The sequence below is a fragment of the Ictidomys tridecemlineatus genome, chromosome 4, assembly GCF_052094955.1.
Source record: "Ictidomys tridecemlineatus isolate mIctTri1 chromosome 4, mIctTri1.hap1, whole genome shotgun sequence".
NCBI classification, from domain to species: domain Eukaryota; kingdom Metazoa; phylum Chordata; class Mammalia; order Rodentia; family Sciuridae; genus Ictidomys; species Ictidomys tridecemlineatus.
This window is the reverse complement of record NC_135480.1, coordinates 31,723,331-31,744,895: the sequence shown is the minus strand read 5'-3', so window position 1 is coordinate 31,744,895 and position 21,565 is coordinate 31,723,331. Positions and strand designations below refer to the sequence as shown.

The 21,565-nt window shown below is 34.4% G+C and overlaps 1 protein-coding gene and 1 pseudogene across 1 annotated transcript in view; both read right to left on the bottom strand.

The window, feature by feature from the left end:
* LOC144376647 (coiled-coil domain-containing protein 73-like) overlaps positions 1–21,223 on the bottom strand; it is a 42,654-nt gene extending 21,431 nt beyond the window's left edge. Inside the window, exons 1-2 of the mRNA XM_078044905.1 lie at positions 21,074–21,223; positions 171–242 (exon numbers count right to left, since the gene is read on the bottom strand). Coding sequence (XP_077901031.1) covers positions 171–242; positions 21,074–21,211 — 210 coding nt within the window. The 5' untranslated portion in view covers positions 21,212–21,223. The remainder of the gene's footprint in view (positions 1–170; positions 243–21,073) is intronic.
* Positions 16,965–17,849, bottom strand: LOC101973636 (serine/threonine-protein kinase 25-like; annotated as a pseudogene).
* Positions 21,224–21,565: the final 342 nt, after the last annotated feature.

The window sequence follows — 21,565 nt, the reverse complement described above, 5'->3', positions numbered from 1 at the left end:
AAGTCCATTTGTCACCAACAGTTTTACTTGGAATTTTCTTGAGATTTTGTTTCAAATAATGTACTACCCCTGAATATGTTTAGGAAATGTAAAAATTAATTCTGTAATACAGATTAGAATACATTTTAAACAGATGTTAAAAATGCTAATCTGAGGGGGGAAATACTCACCTTTTGCCATTTAAGTTCTTGTGTCTCCACAATAATTTTACCAATCTGCTCTTCATATTTAGTTTCTGCTTCCTAAGTAAAAAAGAAAATGTTATGAAAATTAGAACTTTCAGACATTTAATTTTACCTCTTTCCAGAGAAACAGAAATGGTATCCTCTCACACAATTAGAACAGAGTTGGACAAATTCCAAATTATTTGAACAAATCCATCAGCAAATTGAGGTCGCAGATCAATCAAATAACCCAAAATCTGAGCAGAGCCAGGTACCTGCAGGGAGGAGCACAATCCCAGCATTTGCTTACCTGGGAAACAAGCCACTGAGTACTGGTAAGAAAAGTTAGCTAAAAGTCCTTAATAAATTTCTAACAGCAGAATGTGGGCTACTGTAAGAATATAAATCCCCTGATGGCCTTTGAAATAGAGAGGCTTGTACCTTCTGATAGGCTTTTCTTGAAGAAACCCACTAGGGTGTTATAGGGAAGACTAAGAAGAATCCTGAGAAAGCTTTTCCCTGTGATAATGATTATGAAGGAGAAGAGCAGTCACAAGCTATCTTTCCTATTTCCTCTACACACCAAATTTCTTGATCACAAGGACAAGGGGAAGAGAAATGAAAACTACACCCAAGTAAACAAGTGGAAATCATGTGCAGTTAACAAAGAGAACCAACAGTCACTACTGAAAACTACTTAAATAGGCCTGCCTTCCTTATCTCCTTTAAGAAATGAAAGCCTTAATCTACAAGGGGAAGGCCAATAAAGATCACAACCTCAGAGCACCTGTGGAAACCCACTGCAGTTGGGAGGACTGAGAAAACAACAGCTGTATCACTAGAGGGGCAGAAATGCATGCTAAAGGAAGGATCAGAACACTTGTGAAGGCTTCATTCTGAAAATCATATTACCTAAGAGTGAGGCTTACTGAGAATATAAAAAAAGTCCCATTCCTCCCACCTGTTGCCACCCACCACCACACTAATAAGTATTAATTTAAAAACATTCAGATGGGGTAGCTGCAATGGTTTTTCTAAACGGAAAACCAAAAGTCAAGTGGAGACATACAAAGCCAAGTAGGAAGCAGTCATTTAGAAACACCTTCTGTTTTTTTTTTTCAAAATAACGTAATACTCTTGAATTAACCTACATCATAAACATAAGACAACACTAGAGAAATCCGAATCTTCTAATGAAAATCTCAACTGCCTGGTTGACTGTTGAAGATGTGCCTCAACAAACACATAGAGCCCTTATGCAAAGACTAGGTGGGTTTTTATTGTTGTTTTATTTTCCTTTTGGCGCTAGGTGTTTAGGAAATCTCTGTCACATCATTACTTGATCATGAACCTAACAGAACAGCAATTTTACTGGCCACACACAAAGACTACAGACTTTACCAATAGTTCAGAAAAGTCACCAAACAAAACATAAGCCGGGCTGGGGCTGTAGCTCAGTGGCAGAACACTTGCCTATCATTCAATCCTCAGCAGCACATAAAAAAATAAATAAATAAAGGTGTGTGTTCATCTACAAAAAATATATATATAAATTCTAGAAAGGGGGAAGAATTTTTTTTCAGAGTTGATGCATATCTAAAACATATTTTTCAACAGAAAATCACTAAACATGCAAAGAACTTATATGACCCACACACGGGAAAAAAAGTTAATAGAACCTTCCCACAAGGAAGACAAGTCATTGGACTTACTACCCAAAGACTTGAAACCAACTATTCTAAATATGCTCAAAGAACTAATAGAAACCATGTACTAAAAGATCAAAGTCATATCATCTCACTCCAGTCAGAATGGCAGCTATTATGCATATAAACAACAATAAGTGTTGGTGAGGATATGGGGAAAAAGGTACACTCATACATTGCTGGTGGGACTGCAAATTGGTACAGCCAATATGGAAAGCAGTATGGAGATTCCTTGGAAATCTGGGAATGGAACCACCATTTGACTCAGCTATCCCTCCCTCTCCTCAGTCTATACCCAAAGGACTTAAAAACAGCATACTCCAGGGACACAGCCACATCAATATTTATAGCAGCACAATTCATAATAGCTAAACTGTGGAGCCAACCTAGATGCCCCTCAGTGAATGAAAGGATAAAAAAAGTGAGGCATATATACACAATGGAATTTTACTCAGCAAAAAAAGGGAATGAAATCATGGCATTTGCAGGTAAATGGATGACGCTGGAGAAGATAATGCTAAGTGAAGTTAGCCAATCTCAAAAAAGCAAATGCCAAATGTTTTCTCTGATATAAGGAGGCTGATTCATAGTGGGGTAGGGAGGAGGAGCATGGGAGGAATAGATGAACTCTAGATAGGGCAGAGGGGTGGGAGGAAAAGGGAGGGGGGCAGAGGGATAGCAAGGATGGTGGAATATGATAGACATCATTATCCAAAGTACAAAGACATGAATTGGTGTCAGCATATTTTTTTTTTGAGAGAGAGAGAGAGAATTTTTTAATATTTATTTTTTAGTTTTTGGTGGACACAACATCTTTATTTTATTTTTACGTGGTGCTGAGGATGGAACCCAGTGCCCCACGCATGCCAGGTGAGCATGCTACTGCTTGAGTCACATCCCCAGCCGCAACATACTTTATATACAAACAGAGATATGAAAAATTGTGCTGTATATGTGTAATAAGAATTGTAATGCATTCCGCTGTCATTTATTTTTTTAAAATCAATGGAATGCTAAAAAGAAGTTTATACTAATAAATTTGACAACTCACAGAAATAGACCAATGTTTCAAAAACCACAACTTACATGGAATCTCAAGACAATCAAAACTGAGTGTGAAAAAATTATCAAAAGAATGACTGCCTCTTGGGGATAGGAAGTGGAATTTGCCTAAGAAGAGGCATGGGGAACTTTCTGGGTTTATGGAACATACCTTTTTATTTTCCTAATACGAAGCCATATTTTATTCCATTTCAGACCCTTAGAAACAATTTAGTAACTTGTTCTTGAAATACATAATACAACAGAACCAGCAATGAACTTGTTTAATTTGTTCTTTTTATTTATACATGACAGTAGAACATATTTGACATATCATACTTAACTGTAGTCTAATTTCCCATTCTGTGGTTGTACATGTTGTGAAGTTTCATTGGTCATGTGAATACATGATCAATGAAATATGACCATATATGAGCACAGGAAAGTTATGTCTGATTCATTCTACTGTCTTTCCCATTCCCATCCTCTCTCCCTTCCCCCCCATTACTCCCTATCCAATCCAGTGAACCTCTATTCCTCACCCTTCCACAGCTTTTTGTGAGTCAGCATCTGCATATCAGAGAGGACATTCCGCCTTTGGTTTTTTGGTATTGGCTTGTTTCACTTAGCATAATAGCCTCCAGTTCCATCCACTTACTGGCAAATGCCATAATTTCATTCTTCTTTATACCTGAGTAATATTCTTTTATGTATATGTTCATTTTCTTTACCCATCCATCTACTGAAGGCACCTTAGCTATTGTGAGTTGAGCTATTATGAACATTGATGTGACCACATCACTATAGTATGCTGATTTTAAGTCTTTTGTGTATATGCCAAGGAGTGGATAACTGGGTCAAATGATGGTTCCATTCAAATTTGTCTGAGGAATCTCCTTACTGCTTTCCAGAGTGATTTCACTAATTTGCAATATCACCAGCAATGTATGAGTGTACCTTTTTCCCTACATTCTTGTCAACATTTACTGTAACTTGTATTCTTGATAATTGCCATTATCATTGGAGTAAGATGAAATTTCAGTGTAGTATTAATTGCATTTCTCTAACTGCTAGAGATGTTAAACATTTTTTCATATATTTGTTGGCCATTCATATTTCTTCTTCTGTGAAGTGCCTGTTCATTTCTTTTGCCCATTTATCAACTGTGTTTGATGTTAAGTTTTTTAAGTTCTTTATATATCCTGGAGATTAATGCACTATCTGAGGTACAGGTGGCAAAGATTTTTTCCCATTCTATAGGCTCTCTCTTCATGTTCTTGATTGTTTGTGGGAACATATCTTGATAAGGGTTTGCAATATACAAGTATAGGCAACTGTCAAAATAGCTAAGATCTGTACATTTTGTTGTTTATAATATTTAGTATGAAGAAAAAAGCTGTGAATAATTAGTGAAATGTGCTTAATGATAGGCATTTTGAAGTATTTTGTAGGAAATGTACTGGTGCCTGCACTTTACTTTGAAATTATCAAAGAATAAAATTTAAAAAAGATAGTTAGGGGGCTGGGGTTGGGGCTCAGAGGTAGGGTGCTCACCTAGCACGTGTGAGGCACTGGGTTTGATCCTCAGCACAACATAAAAATCAATAAAAAATGAAGGCATTGTGTCCATCTACAACTAAAAAAAATTTTAAAGGGATAGTTAGGTAATCAAGCACATATAGTAAAAATGTTAACAATATTATAAATATTTAGTGTAAAATTCTTTCAATTTTGCTGTGTGTTGATAATTTTCATATAACAAAATGAGGAAAAATCCAAAAATAATAATAGATTAAATGTGTTTTTAATGAAATATTTTCCTCGTGACTCTCTTATGTGTTCTTTGCTTGCTCCACATATACACACTTGTAAGCACACACTTATGCTGTGTTACTCAAAGACTTTCCTGAAAATTGTCTCATTTAAAATGATTTCAGAAACAAGTAACAACAAAACCTAATTCACAGGGACTTATAAGAGTGAAAAGGAAACTAAAGACAGGTTACTTCAATAATTGACTCAATATCATCAAGAGCTATGATCCTATCTTTCTATGATTACATTTTCATCTTTCTATTTTTTTCATTATGAAAGTGATTTTCCTTAGGCTTTCCACCCCTCGTTGTTGCAGAATGACTACCAAAACTGTAGATATTAAGGGGGAAAAAAAGGAGAATAACGTGCAGTCAAAAAAGTATATTCTCTCTTAATAAAAAGATAATGAAATCTTTCCCCAAAGCTTCCCAACAGACACCCCAACGCACAACCACTCCATAACTGAATTACACGCCAACTCCTAAGTTGGCAAGCAGACTGTCATTGAACCATCATTAAGTAACTAAAACCAGTGAGGGTTTATCTGATTCACACTGGTGAGAGATGAAACCAAAGACATAATTGGGGTTCCTTCAACATAGAAAGAGGAAGCAAATAAATGTACAACTAACTGTGTATGCTACATGATAAATACAGTGAGGAGAGATAAGAATCCCTTGCAGTAATACTTTTCCATAATAAAAACAAATTGGCCAGGTGCAAGGATATGTTTCTGTGATCCAACTACTCGGAAGGCTGAGACAGAAAGCAGCCACATATAACATGCAGCCCTTCCCAAAGTGATTGGACTAGAAATGTGCAAGATACTAATACTGCTTTCATCATGTAGGTCTGATAATACACTTCTTTCTTAAAGTCTATGGGTTTAAAATCTTACCATAATCTAGATATTGCCCTAACCAGTTTTTATGTATTAATTAATCTGGGATATAATTTTATAAGATAGGTATTTTTACCATGTTTATTAGAACATTATATTTAAACATAGTTATATGGATTCCTTTTGACATAATTATACATAGTAGGAATTTGATTTCAATTCCCATTCCCCTCCTCTTTCTTCCACTTCTCCCTCCCACCTTGATCTCTCCTCTACTCTACTGATCTTCCTTTCACTCCCTTATTTATTGATTGATTGATTGGTACTTTATACATACACATAAAGGAGATAGTCCCTTTGACACATTTATATACATATATAAGTTAGATTCACTCCATATTTCCTTACCTTTCCCTCTTTATTCCCTCCCATTCTCCTACTTCTAACTTCATGAAATCTGATCCCCCTCCCACACTGCCTTCTTTCACTTATTTTGTTTTAGCTTCCACATATGGAAAAAAATTTCAACCCTTGACTTTCTGTCTTATTTCACTTAGCATGATTTTCTCATTTCCATCCGTTTACCAGCAAATGCCATTATTTCATTCTTCCTTATGGCTGAGTAAAATGCCATTATGTATATATACAACATATTCTTGATCCATTCATCTATTGCTGGGCGTCTGGGTTGATAATCTGGCTATTGTGAATTGTGCTACTATAAACATTGTAGTGGTTGTTATTGCTGTAATATGCCAATTTTAGTTCTTTTGGTTAAATACTGAGGAGGGGATAGCTGGGTCATATGGGGCTTCCATTCCCTAGTTGTTTTTTTTTTTTTTTTTTTTTTTTTTTAGGAAATTCCACACTGCTTTCTTAAGTGGTTGTACTAATTTGCAGTCCCACCATCAATGTAGGAGTGTGCCTTTTCCCCTACATCCTCACCTGAATTTATTATTCATATTCTTGATAATTGTCATTATGACTAGAGTGAGATAAAATCTTAATGTAGTTTTGATTTGCACTTCTCTGATTGCTAGAGATGTTGAACATTTTTTCATACATTTGTTGATAATTTGTGTTTCTTTTTCGGAAATTTCTGTTAATTTCTTTTGCTCTTGAATTGATTGGATTATTTGGGTTTTGAGTTTCTTTGCATTGAGATTTTATATTTCTTTTTTTCTCACATTTTTATTGGTACATTATAGTTGTACATACTGATGGGATTTGTTACATATTAGTACATGCACACAATTGAGTTCTCTAAACATTCAGAGGATGAGCTGGCAAAAAATTTCTCTCATTCTGTAAATTCTCTCTTCACTCTCTTAATGGTTTCCTTTGCTGTGCAGAAGCTTTTTAATTTTATGACATCCCACTTATTGTTTCTTAGTTTTATTTCTTGAACTTTAGGGGTCTTTTGAGAAAGTCAGTGCCTGCATCTATATAATGGAGCATTGGCCCTATGTTTTCTTCTAGTGTTTTGAGGTTTCTGGTTTAATTCCTAAGTTTGTTTGTTTGTTTGTTTGTTTGTTTGTTTGTTTGTTTTGGTTGTTGATAGACCTTTGTTTTATTCATTTATTTTTATGTGGTGCTGAGGATTGAATCTAGTGTCTCTCACATGCTAGGCAAGCACTCTACCACTAAGCTACAACCCAAGCCCTAATTCCTAAGTTTTTGATCCATTTTGACTTGACTTTTGTGCAGGGCAAAAGATAGTGATCTAAAAGTTCACTTTCTACATATAGATATCCAGTTTTCCCAGCACCACTTGTTTAAAATGCTGTCTTTTCTTCCAACACATGTTTTTGGCACCTTTGTCAAAACAAATGATTTATAATGGTCAAAATAAATGGTTGTAAGCATGTAGCTTTGTCTCTGTATCTTCTATTCTATCCCATTGGTCTTCATGTCTACTTAGATGCCAACACTTTTGCTGCTTTTGTTACTATAGTTCTATAGCTTTGTTACTATAGCTCTATAATTTGTAGGATAACCTTACATCCCTGGGATGCAGCCCACTTTGTCATAGTGTAATATGTTTTTGAATGCAGTTTGCTAATATTTTATTAAAGATTTCTGTATCTATGTTCATTGGGAAGAGAGGTCTGTAGTTTTCTTTCCTAGATATGTCTTAATCTGGTTTTGGTATCACGGTTATACCAGCTTCATAGAATCTATTTTGGAGTGTTCCTTCCCTTTTGCTTTCATGGAATAATTTGATAAAAATGATAATAGTTCTTCTTTAAAGGTGTGGTGTAGAACTCAGCTGATAATCCATCTGTACCTGGGCTTCTCTTTGTTGGTAGACTTTTAATTGCTTTTTCATTACTTTATATTTGTCTGTTTAGGTTTTATCTTCCTGGTTCAATTTGGGAAGGTGATATGTGTCTAGAAATTTATCCATGTTTTCATATTTTGTAGTTTATTGTACAAACTATATAATGGAGCATTGGCCCTATGTTTTCTTCTAGTGTTTTGAGGTTTCTGGTTTAATTCCTAAGTTTCAAAATAATTCCCATGATCCTTTGGATTTCAAAAGTATCTGTGATGATTTCTCTCCTTTTTCATCTCTAATTTTGTTGATTTGAGTCCTCTCTCTTTCTTTTGGTTAGACTGGCTAGGGGTTTATCAATCTTATTTATCTTTTCAAAGAACTAACTCTATGTTGCACTGATCCATTGTATTGTTCTTTTATTCTCAATTTCATTAATTCTGTCATGATTCTCATGCTTTTCACTTCCTACCAATTCTGAGGTTAGTTCTTTTTTGAGGACTTGTGGTGGAACATGAACTTATTTATTTGGATATCTACTTTTTTGATGTAGGCATTCAATGCAATAAATTTTTCCTCTTAGTACTGCTTCCATACCGTCTCAGGGATTTTGATAGTTTTATCATTGTTTTCATTTGTTTCTAAGAATTTCTTGATTTCTTCTCTCATTTCATCTTATATATATTATTCACTTAAGAGTATTGTTGAATCTTCATGTGTTTATATGGTTTCTATTATTTTTCCTGTTGTTAATTTCTAGTTTCATTCCATTGTGGGCCTATAGGAGGCATGGGATTATATCTTTTTTTTGGGGGGGGTATTTTCTAAGACTTTCATTGTCACCTAGAATATGGTAATTTTGGAGAAGGTTCCATGGGCTGCTGACAATAAGGTTATTCAGCTGTTTTATGGTGAAATGTTCTAGATGTCTATTTGGTCCATTTGATATATAGTATTATTTAGGTTGAATATATCTTTACTGATTTTATGCTTTGATGATCTGTCTATTGGTGACAGGGGTGTGTTTAAGTCACCCAGTATTATTATACTGGGGTCTATCTGGAATTTAATGTCAAGAAGTATTTTTTAATGTAATTGGCTGCACTAACATTTGCAGCACATATATTTACTATTGTTACATCTTCTTGGTGGAATGTTTCCTTTATCAGGATATAATCACCTTGTCTCTTTTGGTAAATTTTTGTTTGAAATCAACTCTTTCAAATATGAGAATAGAAACTTCAGCTTGTTTATGGACTCTGAATATTTTTTCCATTCTTTTACCTTTAGTCTGTGTCTGCCTATGATATGAGTCTCTTACAGACAGCATAAAGTTGCATCTTGTTTTTTTTTTATCCATTCTGCTAATCTATGTCTTTTAATTGGGAGTTGAGACCATTTATATTCAGTATTATTACGGATATGTGTTTGTGGTTTACTTCCATTTTGATTTTTTGTTTTATTTAATTCTATCTTGATTCTTATTTAGAGATAATCAATCTTCTATTGCTCTTCATCTATTTGGAAGTTATGAAATTTGTTTTTGGGTTCCTCTGTATGCAGTTTATCTTTTAGTTTATCCTTGTCATGGAAAGTTACTTACCCAAAAAATACGAAGGAGAGCTTTTCTGGGTATAGCAATCCTGGTTTGCAACTGTTTTCTTTTAGATCTTGGAATATCTCATTCCAAGCCCTCCTTGCTTTTAGTGTCTGCTTTGAGTCAGATATGAATCTTATTGGTTTGTCTCTAAATATGATATGATGTTTCTCTCTTGCAGTTTTCATCTTCTGTATTTGTTCTCTTGATTCATTCCTTCAATCATCTTTTAAATCACTGAACATTTTAATTATCAGTTTTTTATAATCAATTTTTTTAATAATTTTTAATATTTTTTCCTTATTTTCTTTGTTAGACATTTTGATTATGATGTGCCTTGGAGAACTTCTCTTCTGATTAGGTCTATACAGGATCCTGTATACCTCATGTATGTCGATGTCTATCTCTTTCTGATATGGGTAAAGTTTTTTTGGTTTTTTTCTACTGGGGACTGAACCCAGAAGCACTTGATAACTGAGCCACATCTCCAGCCCTATTTTGAACTTTATTTAGAGACAAGATCTCACTGAGTTGCTTAGCACCCTACTTTTGCTGAGGCTAGGTTTGAACTCTCGATCCTGTTACCTCAGCCTCTGGAGCCACTGGAATTACAGACATGAGCCACTATGCCTGACTGGGCAAGCTTTTTTGTGACTATCTCATTGAAAATGTTCTTAATGCCTTTGCTTGTATCTCCATGTTCTCTTCTATCCCATTGATTCCCAGAGTTCCTGTACATTCTGATGGTATTCTGTTTTGTTTTTCTTTACTGTATTCTATGCACTAAAATTCAGACTGAGGTCCTGTTTTTGTATGCTAAAGTTCTATTTTCTGCAAAATCTGATGGAGATGCTGTCAAGTAAATTTTAAATTTGATTCAGTGTATCTTTCATTTCCAGGAGTCCTGATTGGTTTATATTCTACTTCTTTATTGAAACAAGCTTTCATCTTCTGTATTTGTTGTCTTGATTCATTCCTTCAATCATCTTTTAAATCACTGCACATTTTAATTATCAGTTTTTTATAATCAGTTTTTTAATAATTTTTCTCTGCAATTTCATCCTCTTTCATATCTGTGGGATCCTTTATATGGGAATTGTGAATTTTGAGAGGAGATCTGTTTGCCTGTTTTCTCATGTTTTCACAGGTCCTGGACTTACATATCAATTAAGATGGATTTCCCCTCCTCTTGTATATGTATCCTTACACATGTAGTTCTTTTTTATTCTAGGATTTCTGTTTTTGGTAAGAGTAGATATTGAGGGGTAGAACCTGAAGTTCCCCTTCTAGTTGTTCCACCTTGGGGCCTAGTTTTTGGCTTGTAGTTTTTGTCTCCCCAGTCTACGAACTAAAGTAATATTTAAGCTCACATAGGGCTAGATATGTGAGGGGTGAGATTCACTGTTGCTTAGCTGATCTGTTTGCCTGTTTCCTCATGTTTTCAGAGGTCCTGGACTTACATATCAATTAAGATGTGAGGGGTGAGATTCACTGTTGCTTAGCTGAGTTATGTTTCTCAGCAGCAGGATCTCTACTCTGTGATCTTGAAGTGTCCCAATCACTTGAAGACCCTCTTAGATTGGGGACAGGGTGCCAGGAGTAGCACTAATGTCAGTCCTGTACAGATATATAGTTTTGAGATAAATGTCCAGTGCCTACTTTGTCATCTATTATACTGTCACCTCACTGAGAAGCCATTTTCCTGCTTTTAAGTCCAGTGTTGAGGAACTGTTGGAATGTCCATACTTCCTCTAGTCTTCCATCTTCCCCCTCCTTACTGTGTTTACTTTATAGATGAGAAAACTGAGGTAGCAAATGAATAAATAATTTGCCTAAAATCATACAGCAGGTAAACAGCTGAATCAGTTGTGAACCCATATTATCTGTCTCCAGAGTCTCTTAAACACTGAAATATATTATCTTTAAGAAATTATAAATTCTGTAGAGCAGTATGATTTGTTATGATACACTCCATTCCTATAAAAACTTCAGAATTCAATTTTCACATCCCAAAAAATAAAATTATTCAAAAATTTACCTATGTTAAATATGTGAGTATATTCCAGTTTTTGATGAAACATATTTCAAGTTTAAAAACTAGAAATCTTTATTGCATGAACAAAATAATTTAAGAATCACTGAATATTTTATACAAATACTTTTCCATATCAAAAATCTTCATAATTGATTAAGTTCACTAATGTAAAACAGTAATTTAAATACTATTGGGAAAGGGATTTTTTTAATTAAATTTAAAATTATTTCATGAATATTAGAGATATTTTTCTTTAATACTTTAAGCTAATAACACCAAGAAACTATCTGGAGGAGTTCTTAGTATTTTGTTAGACAACATAAGAAACAGAATCAAGCAATTTTGTAGGAGGTGGATTATGAGTTTGAAAAGAAGAGTAAAAGTACCCTGTTACACTTTGGGCTGCTTGGGCATATGCCTGCTATACATACTGTGTTCCTAAATCTGTTCAGGGTCAAGAATTGAAAAGGTCTGACCAATACACAGCCCATCTTGTAAAACTACAGCCTGAAGCAAGCACTTTAAAAAAGCATGACACTTACTAAAGGTTATAAAGAGTAAATAAACCATCAAATGACTCCTCTTTTATTGTTTTTGTAAAAAACACTTAAATCCTTGTAGTCCTAAGGCATCCAATAAAAAATAAACACTTTTAGGATTCTATATTCTGGGATACTTTATTGAAGTTCAAGATTGGATTTTCTTACTAAATTTAATACATTTTTTCTCACTGACAATTTCATAGGAGTGTTTGTTTAAAACTTTAATAAAACTGCTTGAAGATTGGAGAGAAAGGAAAGTTCCAAATAAAAAGATAAATAATTTTTAATAAAAGCATGAAATTAAATTAAAATCCTATAATAGAAGAAGCATATAATGATACTACTTTAGGGAATGTAGCTAATACCCATTTTATACATTTTTCAAGTAGGCTAAAGATACATGTTCCACAAATCATAATGATCAGAAAAAGGTATGATTCTATTCACAGCTTAAGTAATTTTATGGGGCACTGAAATCCACTTAATGTTATTTACCACATACTATACCATTAATTGTTCAGTTTTCTCTCACAATGACTTTAGCAAATCATTGCTACTTTAGACTATCCAAAAGCCCATTAAATTTTTTATTTATTTATATTTTCTATTTGGTTTTCAGTTATATGAAGTATCTAGGTATGGTTTTCTCTTTAAGTATCCCATATGGATTTTGCAGAGTTTCTCAACTCTGCAAAAGGTATTTCATCTATGTTGAATATTCTCTCCTGTAATCTGGTTCTATAATATTTTTTTTGCACTAATGCTGAGGATCAAACCTAGGGTCTCATGTGCTACTGAGATACACCCTCAGCCCTCTAATCCTGTGTTCTACTTATCTAATTAGCCATTAAATCTATTGAGTTAGAATGTGGAATACTATATTTTTCATTTCCAGAATTTCTATTTGATTTTCTTATTTATAGATTTCTATTCTTCAGTGAAATGCTTCAGATACTCCTCTGTTTTTCTCAAGTTCTAATTTCTTCAATGTATTATAATAAAATTTTTCTTCCTACTTAAATGCCCTTTTCTGTTTGACCTCCAATGCTAATCACAAACAATTTTATTTTTATTTCTGATTTTTCTATTGGTTTGGATCATATAATATCTCTTGGCATGCCTAATACTTTATTACTTTCAGTATCTAATTGTAAAGGAATTTCAAATTTCAGGAAATGTGAAAAAAACACTACAAAAAACTTTCCTGATACATTCAAGAATAACTTTCCAAAATGATGCCTTATTACCCTCTAAAACTCTCCTATTAAACAAACACACTCTTCACAAGACAAAAATACATCAAATCTTAAACTAATACATATTACTAACATAATTCTTAGACCTGACTGAAATGTTACTACCTGTCTCAATAATGTTAACTAATGTTTTTCTTGGTCTTAAAAAATATTTTTTTTCATTAGTATCTTGTGGATATACACGATAGTGAGATTCACTATTGTCTATTCATATATGTACATATATGTATGTCAAACTCTTTCCACTATCTTTCCCTGTCCCATCTCCCTTCCCTTCCCTTCATTCTCTTATTCCCCTTCATCTGCTCCACTGATCTTTCTTCTATTTTTTAAATCCCCCACCCCCAATTTGGACTAGCTTCCACATATCAAAGAATATATTCAACTTTGAATTTGGGGGACTTGCTTATTTCACTTACCATGATAGTCTCTAGTTCCATCCATTTATTGGCAAATGCCATCATATATAGCCATAAGACACTAATTTAAAATGTATGTGTACATATATGTGTATATAATATATATATACATATATATACATATATATATATATAAAATCACATTTGTAGTGCAGAAAAAAGGGAACAGGGGAAAGAGGAGTGGAAGGAAGGCAGAAGTACTGAGAATTGAATTAGAATAAATTATATTCCATATTTTTATAATTATGTCAAATGAATAACTTAAAAGAACCAATAAAAAAGGAAAAATATGCATAAATTATTTTTACATATTCCAGCAGAACTTTAATAAAGTGCAAATTTTTAAGTGTGTATTTAGTAAAATACAACCGAAACAGAAAATTTAATCTCTAGTGTATCAAAAATCTAACACTGTACCTAACTTGTCTTTCACTATACTTGACCAAAAAGTGACAGAAGACTTGTCTCTGTATATAAAATCAAAAGTTCCCTTCAAAAGTACAGCACACATACATAGGATATGTCAATCTCTTCCCTCTTCTGAGGTAACCATGGTCAGTGGTTTAACACATATCCTTCAAGAATTTTTTTATAGCAATATAAACATTTTTTAAATTTTTGTCTTTTACAACTTGTACTTTTGAAAAGTAAATTTTAGTTTATGGCTTAATTAAGGACATTAGTCCCCCAATAACATGGTTCAAATTTCATTTACCATGGCACATAATTACACAAACATTACTGCTAGCTCTTCAATCCATAAATCACTAAAGAACACACATGCACATGATCAATGATCAATCATATCACTTCTATTACACTCTGTCAGTGACTGGGCACTGTTTTTCTATTATTCAATCTACATTTACAATAAAAATTCAAGTATTCATATATTTCTTTATAGTGTCCCAATTTTAACTCCACGTGAAATTTTAGAAAAAAATGGGTAATCAATAAGAAGGCCAATGAAAGTGTGGCAAAAGAAAAGGAGGAGCAGGGATGGAGGGGAAGAAGGAGGAGAGAAAAGGGGAAAGAAGTAGGGAGAGAGAATAAAATGGAGGCAGAAAGAAAAAATAACACAAGGCGTAAAATTCAAATCAAATAAGAATGTTATAGAAGAAATAGCTGACCATTCTAGAAAATGTAGATACGCAGGCAGAGGAACACAGAGAAGGGGAATTTGTCAACATAAATAAGTGACTATGGTGAAAAGATTAAAGATGTCCTAGAGAAATAGTGACTAGCAAAGACATCATATTAAAGAAACTCAAAGATATTTTACAGTATTGAAACTATAGGGATAAAATGTAGGAAGCTAATCCAATCTTGGACAGGAGTAGTATGCAAAGGTAGAAAAATGATGCTTACTTCATATCCTAAGTTATACAACAAGAATAAGGTAATAGGCTGGGTGCGGTGGTGCACACCTGTAATCCTAGCTGCTCAGGAGGCTGAGACAGAGCCTCGTGAGTTCAAAGTCAGCCTCAGCAAGGGCAAGGTGCTAAGCAACTTAGTGAGACTCTGTCTCTAAATAAAATACAAAATAGGGCTGGGAATGTAGCTCAGTGGTTGAGTGCCCCTGAGTTCAATCCACAGTACCAAAAAATAAAAATGAATAAGGCAATATACAATTAATTGCTGTCAACCATAGTCACTCTACTATGTTACAGAATGTTGGAAACTATTTCTCCTGTCCACCTGAACTTCTGCATCTGTTAACCATCTTGTCTCCACATCTCCAACTCTGAGATTTTGGTAACTACCATTCTACTCTCTATTTCTCACAAGATCAAGTTTTTAAGCTTCCACATACATAAGTGAAAAACATGTATTTGTCTTTCTGTGACTGATATTTCATTTGACACAGTGTCCTCCAGTGCCATCCATATTGCTGCCAAGTAGAGAGGATTTTGAATGTTCCCAACACAAAGAAATGATAAATGTTTAAAGTGATGGATATGTCCATTACTCTGAACTAATTATCACACATTATATGCATGTACTAAAATATGACACTTATTCCATACATATGTACATTATGTATTGATTTTTAAAATTAAATGTATTTTTTAAAGAAAAAAATAAGATAAACACAATTTAAACTATCTTGATAAGTTTTAATCAAAAAACCTTTGTCTTTCAATGTTTCTGTTTTAAATTGCATTTATTATTTATTTGTGTACTAAATATTTTCATTGGTTATTTACTTCCTTTTATGACTAAAGACATTATGTTTTCACAAATGTTTTTAATAAATACAAAATAATCACACTTTCATCATCGTTTTGTTTTTTCATATTTTTTCATGCATTGTAGCTGTACATAAAAGCTCATAATACTTGCTACATATGTGTACATGCACACAATATAACAATATTATTTGGCCAATATCATTCCCCAGAATCTCCTCTTTCCCTCCCTTACCATTTATTTTTCAAATCACTTCACATGGTCCCACACTACCATATAAAGGAAAGACTTTCTGTATTCCACACATCTTCTATGTTGGTCTGTATGTACCTAACTCATTAATTTTCATAATTACAGAATAGTCCACATATCTGATTTGGTCATCTAACTATGCATATCAAACTACATCAAAATTTAGCAGTTTAAAATAACAAAAAATTTATTAAATCTCACAATTTTGTACATTGACTGAGCTCACCTGGGAAGTTCTGTTTCACAGGGCATGGATAAGGTCACTTATGCACATGTATTCATACTGTAGTTTGGCTGGGATTAGAATGATCACGATGTTCTCTCACTCTCTAATGTCTCCTCCTGTATAACTTCTCATCATTCAATAATCTATTCTGAGCTTTATGACATAGCAGATGGCTTCCAAGATGATAAGCCCCAAGGTTCAAGGATGTGTCAAGTCTATAATGCTTCATGTTAACTAATATCCTATTAGCCAAAGAAAATCATGTGACCAGATCTAAGTTAATATGAGAGTGATCTATTCTAGGGCATTAAGAATGGTTCATCAGAAGTCACAAATGTAATAATATCATTTGTGTACCCTGCTGACCGATATTTTGATAATAATTTTTCCCATTTCAATGATATAATAAATATTATTAAAGAAAAATCTTGGCCCAAGTTAGCCAAACAAGGAATTATCCTAGATAAAAATATAATCTGTTCATATGTTAAGATCATAAAATTTTAAATTCTGATTTAGACAGATAAACTGAATTTTCATTCATGATCTGTATTAATTTACATCAATAAATAAAAGATACAGAAGTACTCATTCCTGAAAACTTGTCAACACTGGAATTTATTAATCTTTTTGTTTTTCCAATCTAGGTTTTCAATGAAAGTAACAGGGCCCCTTGGCAGCTGTCCCCTTGACAGCTTGCTATGTGGGCTTGGCTGGGTGGTCAGGGGGAATGTCCAGATGGGACCCTGCTCCCAGTCCTCAGTCTCAGTATCAATGTTGAACTCCTTGGAGTTGGACTCTTTGCCATGTCCCTCAGACTTTCCAAGCTTTTACAGCCTATGAGTTCGGTGAGAAAGGAGGTCTTCTTGGTGCAGCATTTGATTTATGCTTTAGCAACTCCTTTGCAGTGGGTCAGAATCAGGGGGTTCTTGTTGAAGAAGGCCTCCACAAACTCTATGAAGGGCTTTCTATGGTGGCCTTCCAGTGAGAGTGGCCTGGTCTTAGGAATCAGAATCAGAACATATATGGGATAGAGGTTGGAATTGGGTAGCTCCCCCTTTGCAAATTCTATGGCCATGATGCCTAGGGACCAAATGTCAGCCTTAGGCCAATATTTGGTGCCTTCCAAAAAGGGATGCTTGCAAGCATGTTCCTCCTAATCTGCATGTGCTGTGAATTGCCCTGCCACCTGAAACCTGCTATCTTCACGTTGCCTTGCTCTGACAGCAGGACACCAGCAACTTTGCTGTCTCAGTGAATCTTGCACTCCGTGCCTATAATCCCAGCCCTTCAGAATCTCCCGCAGGATAATGGCAATGTAAGTCTCCTCCATTGGAACCGATTTCAGCAAGTCCAGTGCCAAGCGCCCACCCAGGTAGATGATGATCCACAGCTTGGTGCTCTTCAGGTAGAAGTCAAAGAAGCCCATCAAGAGGGACTGTCACACTGGCTGTGCATGGTGATCTCCTGCTAGATATCCTTGTTCTCATCTCTCACCTCCTCTAGTTCAATGACCTTGATGGCCACTACCTACTTGGTGTGGTGTTGATGCTGTTGTACACTTCCCCAAATGAGTCCTTGCCAACATGGTCAAGCTTGGTAAAGAGCTTCTCAGGTTCACCCAACAGTGTGGGTACAGAGGTGAGCCATGCCTGCACCACCTAGGCACCAGCCCTTGGTCCACTGCCTAGAGGCCTACTCACTCAAGCAGCTCAGGGAACTCCATCCTGGAATCCTGGCCTGCTCTGCATAGAAAACATGGGTGCCTGCCACAGCCTTACTTGCCTAGAAAGCCCAGGCCTCCCAGCTCATGAGAAGGCAGCAGTGAGGGCCAAAAATGTATAAATCTTTTTAATAATTTTCCAAATTGGGAAGCAAAAATATCTCATTTTTGTTTTAATTTGTACTTATTTTAACATTAATAAAGTAAGGCTACTTTTGTATTTTGAGTATTCTTTATTCTTTGTTCTATCCATTTTTCTATTGAGTTGTCTTGATCCATAGGAATATATTGTAAATAAGTATTGATCTCTTTTCCCATTTCACATGCTGCAGATATTTTCTCAGCCACTTTTTTTTAAAAAACTTCATTTATGGTGGCTTTAATTCCAAAGAAGCTAATCATTTTTATATCCGTCATCTTTTCCTTTACCAAGGATAATCTATTCCCAAGACCATAAAAATTATTTCTTCCTAGGTAAAGTAATGCACACCTGTTAATACTTGGGAGGCTGAGGCAGAGTGATCACAGGTTCTAGGCCAGCCCGAGCAACTTAGGGAGACACTGTCTCAAAAGAAAACAAAAAGGATGAGTGCTGGAAGCCATCCATGACCCATGCATGGACTGTGCAATATTCCAGCCATTAAGTAGGGAAGCCTGGTATCAGAAACTCCCAGGAAGAACCAATCCACTGGTTCAAGAACACCTGATTCACATGGCGCCCTATCTAGCTCACCACTCAAGTTCTAGCTCAGCTCTGGAGATAGGAACCATACAGCCTCTCGAAGATGGGTGTAGCTTCTCAAATGCCAATAAACCTGATTACTCCAAGACCCCTGCCACAACAGAGAAGCAAGCACTGAAACAAGACTCCTCCCATTGAAACTTTATGCCTGCCTTTGATGTAATCCCTCTTAAATAAAGAATTGGGGCCTTTTTGTCAGTTGTTCAGTTCCAGCTCCCATTAGGACTCGAAGACCCATCAGACATTCACTTTATATATCTAATTTCTGGATTTGTCTTTATTTCTTACTGATTGCTGACTTTTTATTTTCCAGGCCAGCTCACACCTCCTGGGCAGGAACCTACTCCATCAGGGTGCTGGCCACCCTGTTATAGATAGGGATGTAGCTCAGTGGTAGAGTCCCCTGGGTTCAATCAAACAACAAAATTAAATGTTCATCTATTATTTGTATCTTTTTTTTCCTTGTATTTGTATCTTTTTTTCCTAGTTTTTCTTTGTCCTGAGATTAACTTTTGTGTCTGAGGCATGTATGAATGGTCCAAATACCATTTATTGACTGTTCTTTTCCCCCACTAGATTGATTTATTCTTTCACTTATCAATTTTTCTGTTTTTTCAGTAGTCACACTTTTATTACTGCATTAGAACCTATATTATATATTTGATAGATCAAGTAACAATTCACTATTTTGAAATTTTTCTTGGATATCCTCATTCCTTTTTTTTTTTAAAGACATGGTCTTGCTACGTTGCTTAGATTAGCCTTGAACTCCCTGTGCTCAAGCAACTCTCTTGTCTTAGCCTATGGAGTAGCTGGGATGTAAACCACTGTGCTGACCTCTCATGCATTTTTTTTACAGATATAACTTTAGAATCATCCTGCCAAGTTCCAAAAACCATTGCATTCAATTCTGGCTGGCACTGTATTAATTTTTTCAATTTTCAAAGGAATATCTAGAAATGAAAAATATAATCACTGAAACTTAAAAACTCTAGGTAAGATTAGATAGCAAGTAAAAAACATCTGAATAGACTTGAAAAACAGGTTGGAAATACAAACAGACCACAATAAAATGTTTAAAACATAAAAAAATATGAAATTTTAAATAGTGGCCTAAAGTTGTTTCATTTAGAAAAGGTAACATTTTAAATTAATGTTGCAAAAATATTTCTTTATAACACTTAATCAAAGATACCATTTTTCAGAAAAATTTCTCCTTTAACAGATTCTTGTTACACCAATACGTAGCTTTATATAGGATGAGCACTGTAATATTTAAATTTTCTTATTATAACAATAAATTTCACCAATTTTAAATCCCAGAACAAGGTTCATATAATATGTTATTTCAGATCTTTTTTTCCTCTCACTTGTAGTTTATTTTCAGGAAGTTACTTTATCTATCAATTCTTCTGCCTCTTTTGTTCTATCTTCATAGACATGTATAAGTCCTAGTAAATATACTACTGGATCACTACTGAAATAATTTTATAGTTTATTTTCTTCTCTTCAAAACCCTTTGAACACCAATCATCCTACAGAGTTAAAATGTATTTTTCAAATTTAGATCCACAGAGGGCTAGGATCAGTTATGGGGCAATTGCCTAGCAGGTGCAATCCCCAGAAGCTCAAGAAAAAAACAGTTCCACACAATCTCAGAAATTAAATGCTTTTTAATGAGGTTTACACAATATAGATTTCCTGTTGAAACCAAGTTATTTTATAGGTAATATATTAGACATCTCTTTTTTTAAAATTTCAGCTATTACTTTAAAAACTAAGGGTATTTGATTCTTTGAATTCAGAATACTTAATACATACATTTATTTTGTCACTTAATCATATATTGCTGTGTTTCACTATTTAATCATTTTTACAGGAACCTACCATACTATCTTAAAAAATGTAACCTCACCAAGAGCAGTTCATTTCAATTTGCAGAGCATCTAACCACAGTGCTATCTATGTATCCCCAGTGGCCCCATCAATAGTACCTGACTTATTAATTATATAGCAATCTGAAAATCCCTATCCTGTTTGTTTTAGTTTCTAGATCTTTCTTAGTTCCTGTTCCCTGGTCATTGTCTTAATTGCTGTGTTTTTATGTCATTATTTGGACTGCATATTTTCTTTCTAAATAAGAGGTTATTTTCTTGGGTTCTTATTTTCCCCCTTGAGAAGCAATAACCAAAAAAAAAAAAGAATAAAAGCAAGTTCTCTTATTTAAAAAATTCAAAAAAGGAACTTACCCTTCTCATACGTAATTCTTCTACTGCTTCCAGTAAACTTGTTTTGAAATCTAATAACTGAATGGAAAACATTGTCTCTGAAGAATGTTGAAGAGCAAAGGCAGATGATGATGACTCAGTGTTGAAATCGTTCTCCATAGTAACATTTATTTCCTGCAATATAAAAAGGTTTCAAATAAAAAAATCTGTTTTCCAAGTAAAAATATAGTTACCACAAAAATGTAACAATTTGTATCCCATAATCTTCCAGGTTTGATAGTACATACAGTTTTTTATCATTCCTACTCCATCTTTCATACAAAAACACTTAACAGCAATAGTGCTATTCAATTTCTCCATAGCTAAGGATTTTTCTGGTACCCAGGTTTCCTCAGAGACATTTTCTGCCCTTAAACACCAGTCTCTTAGAAGTTGTGTTCCTTATATTACAGGCAAGATTTGACCCTTCATAGCTCCTGCATGCCAAGATAGATGCAAATTCTTTTCCTAAAC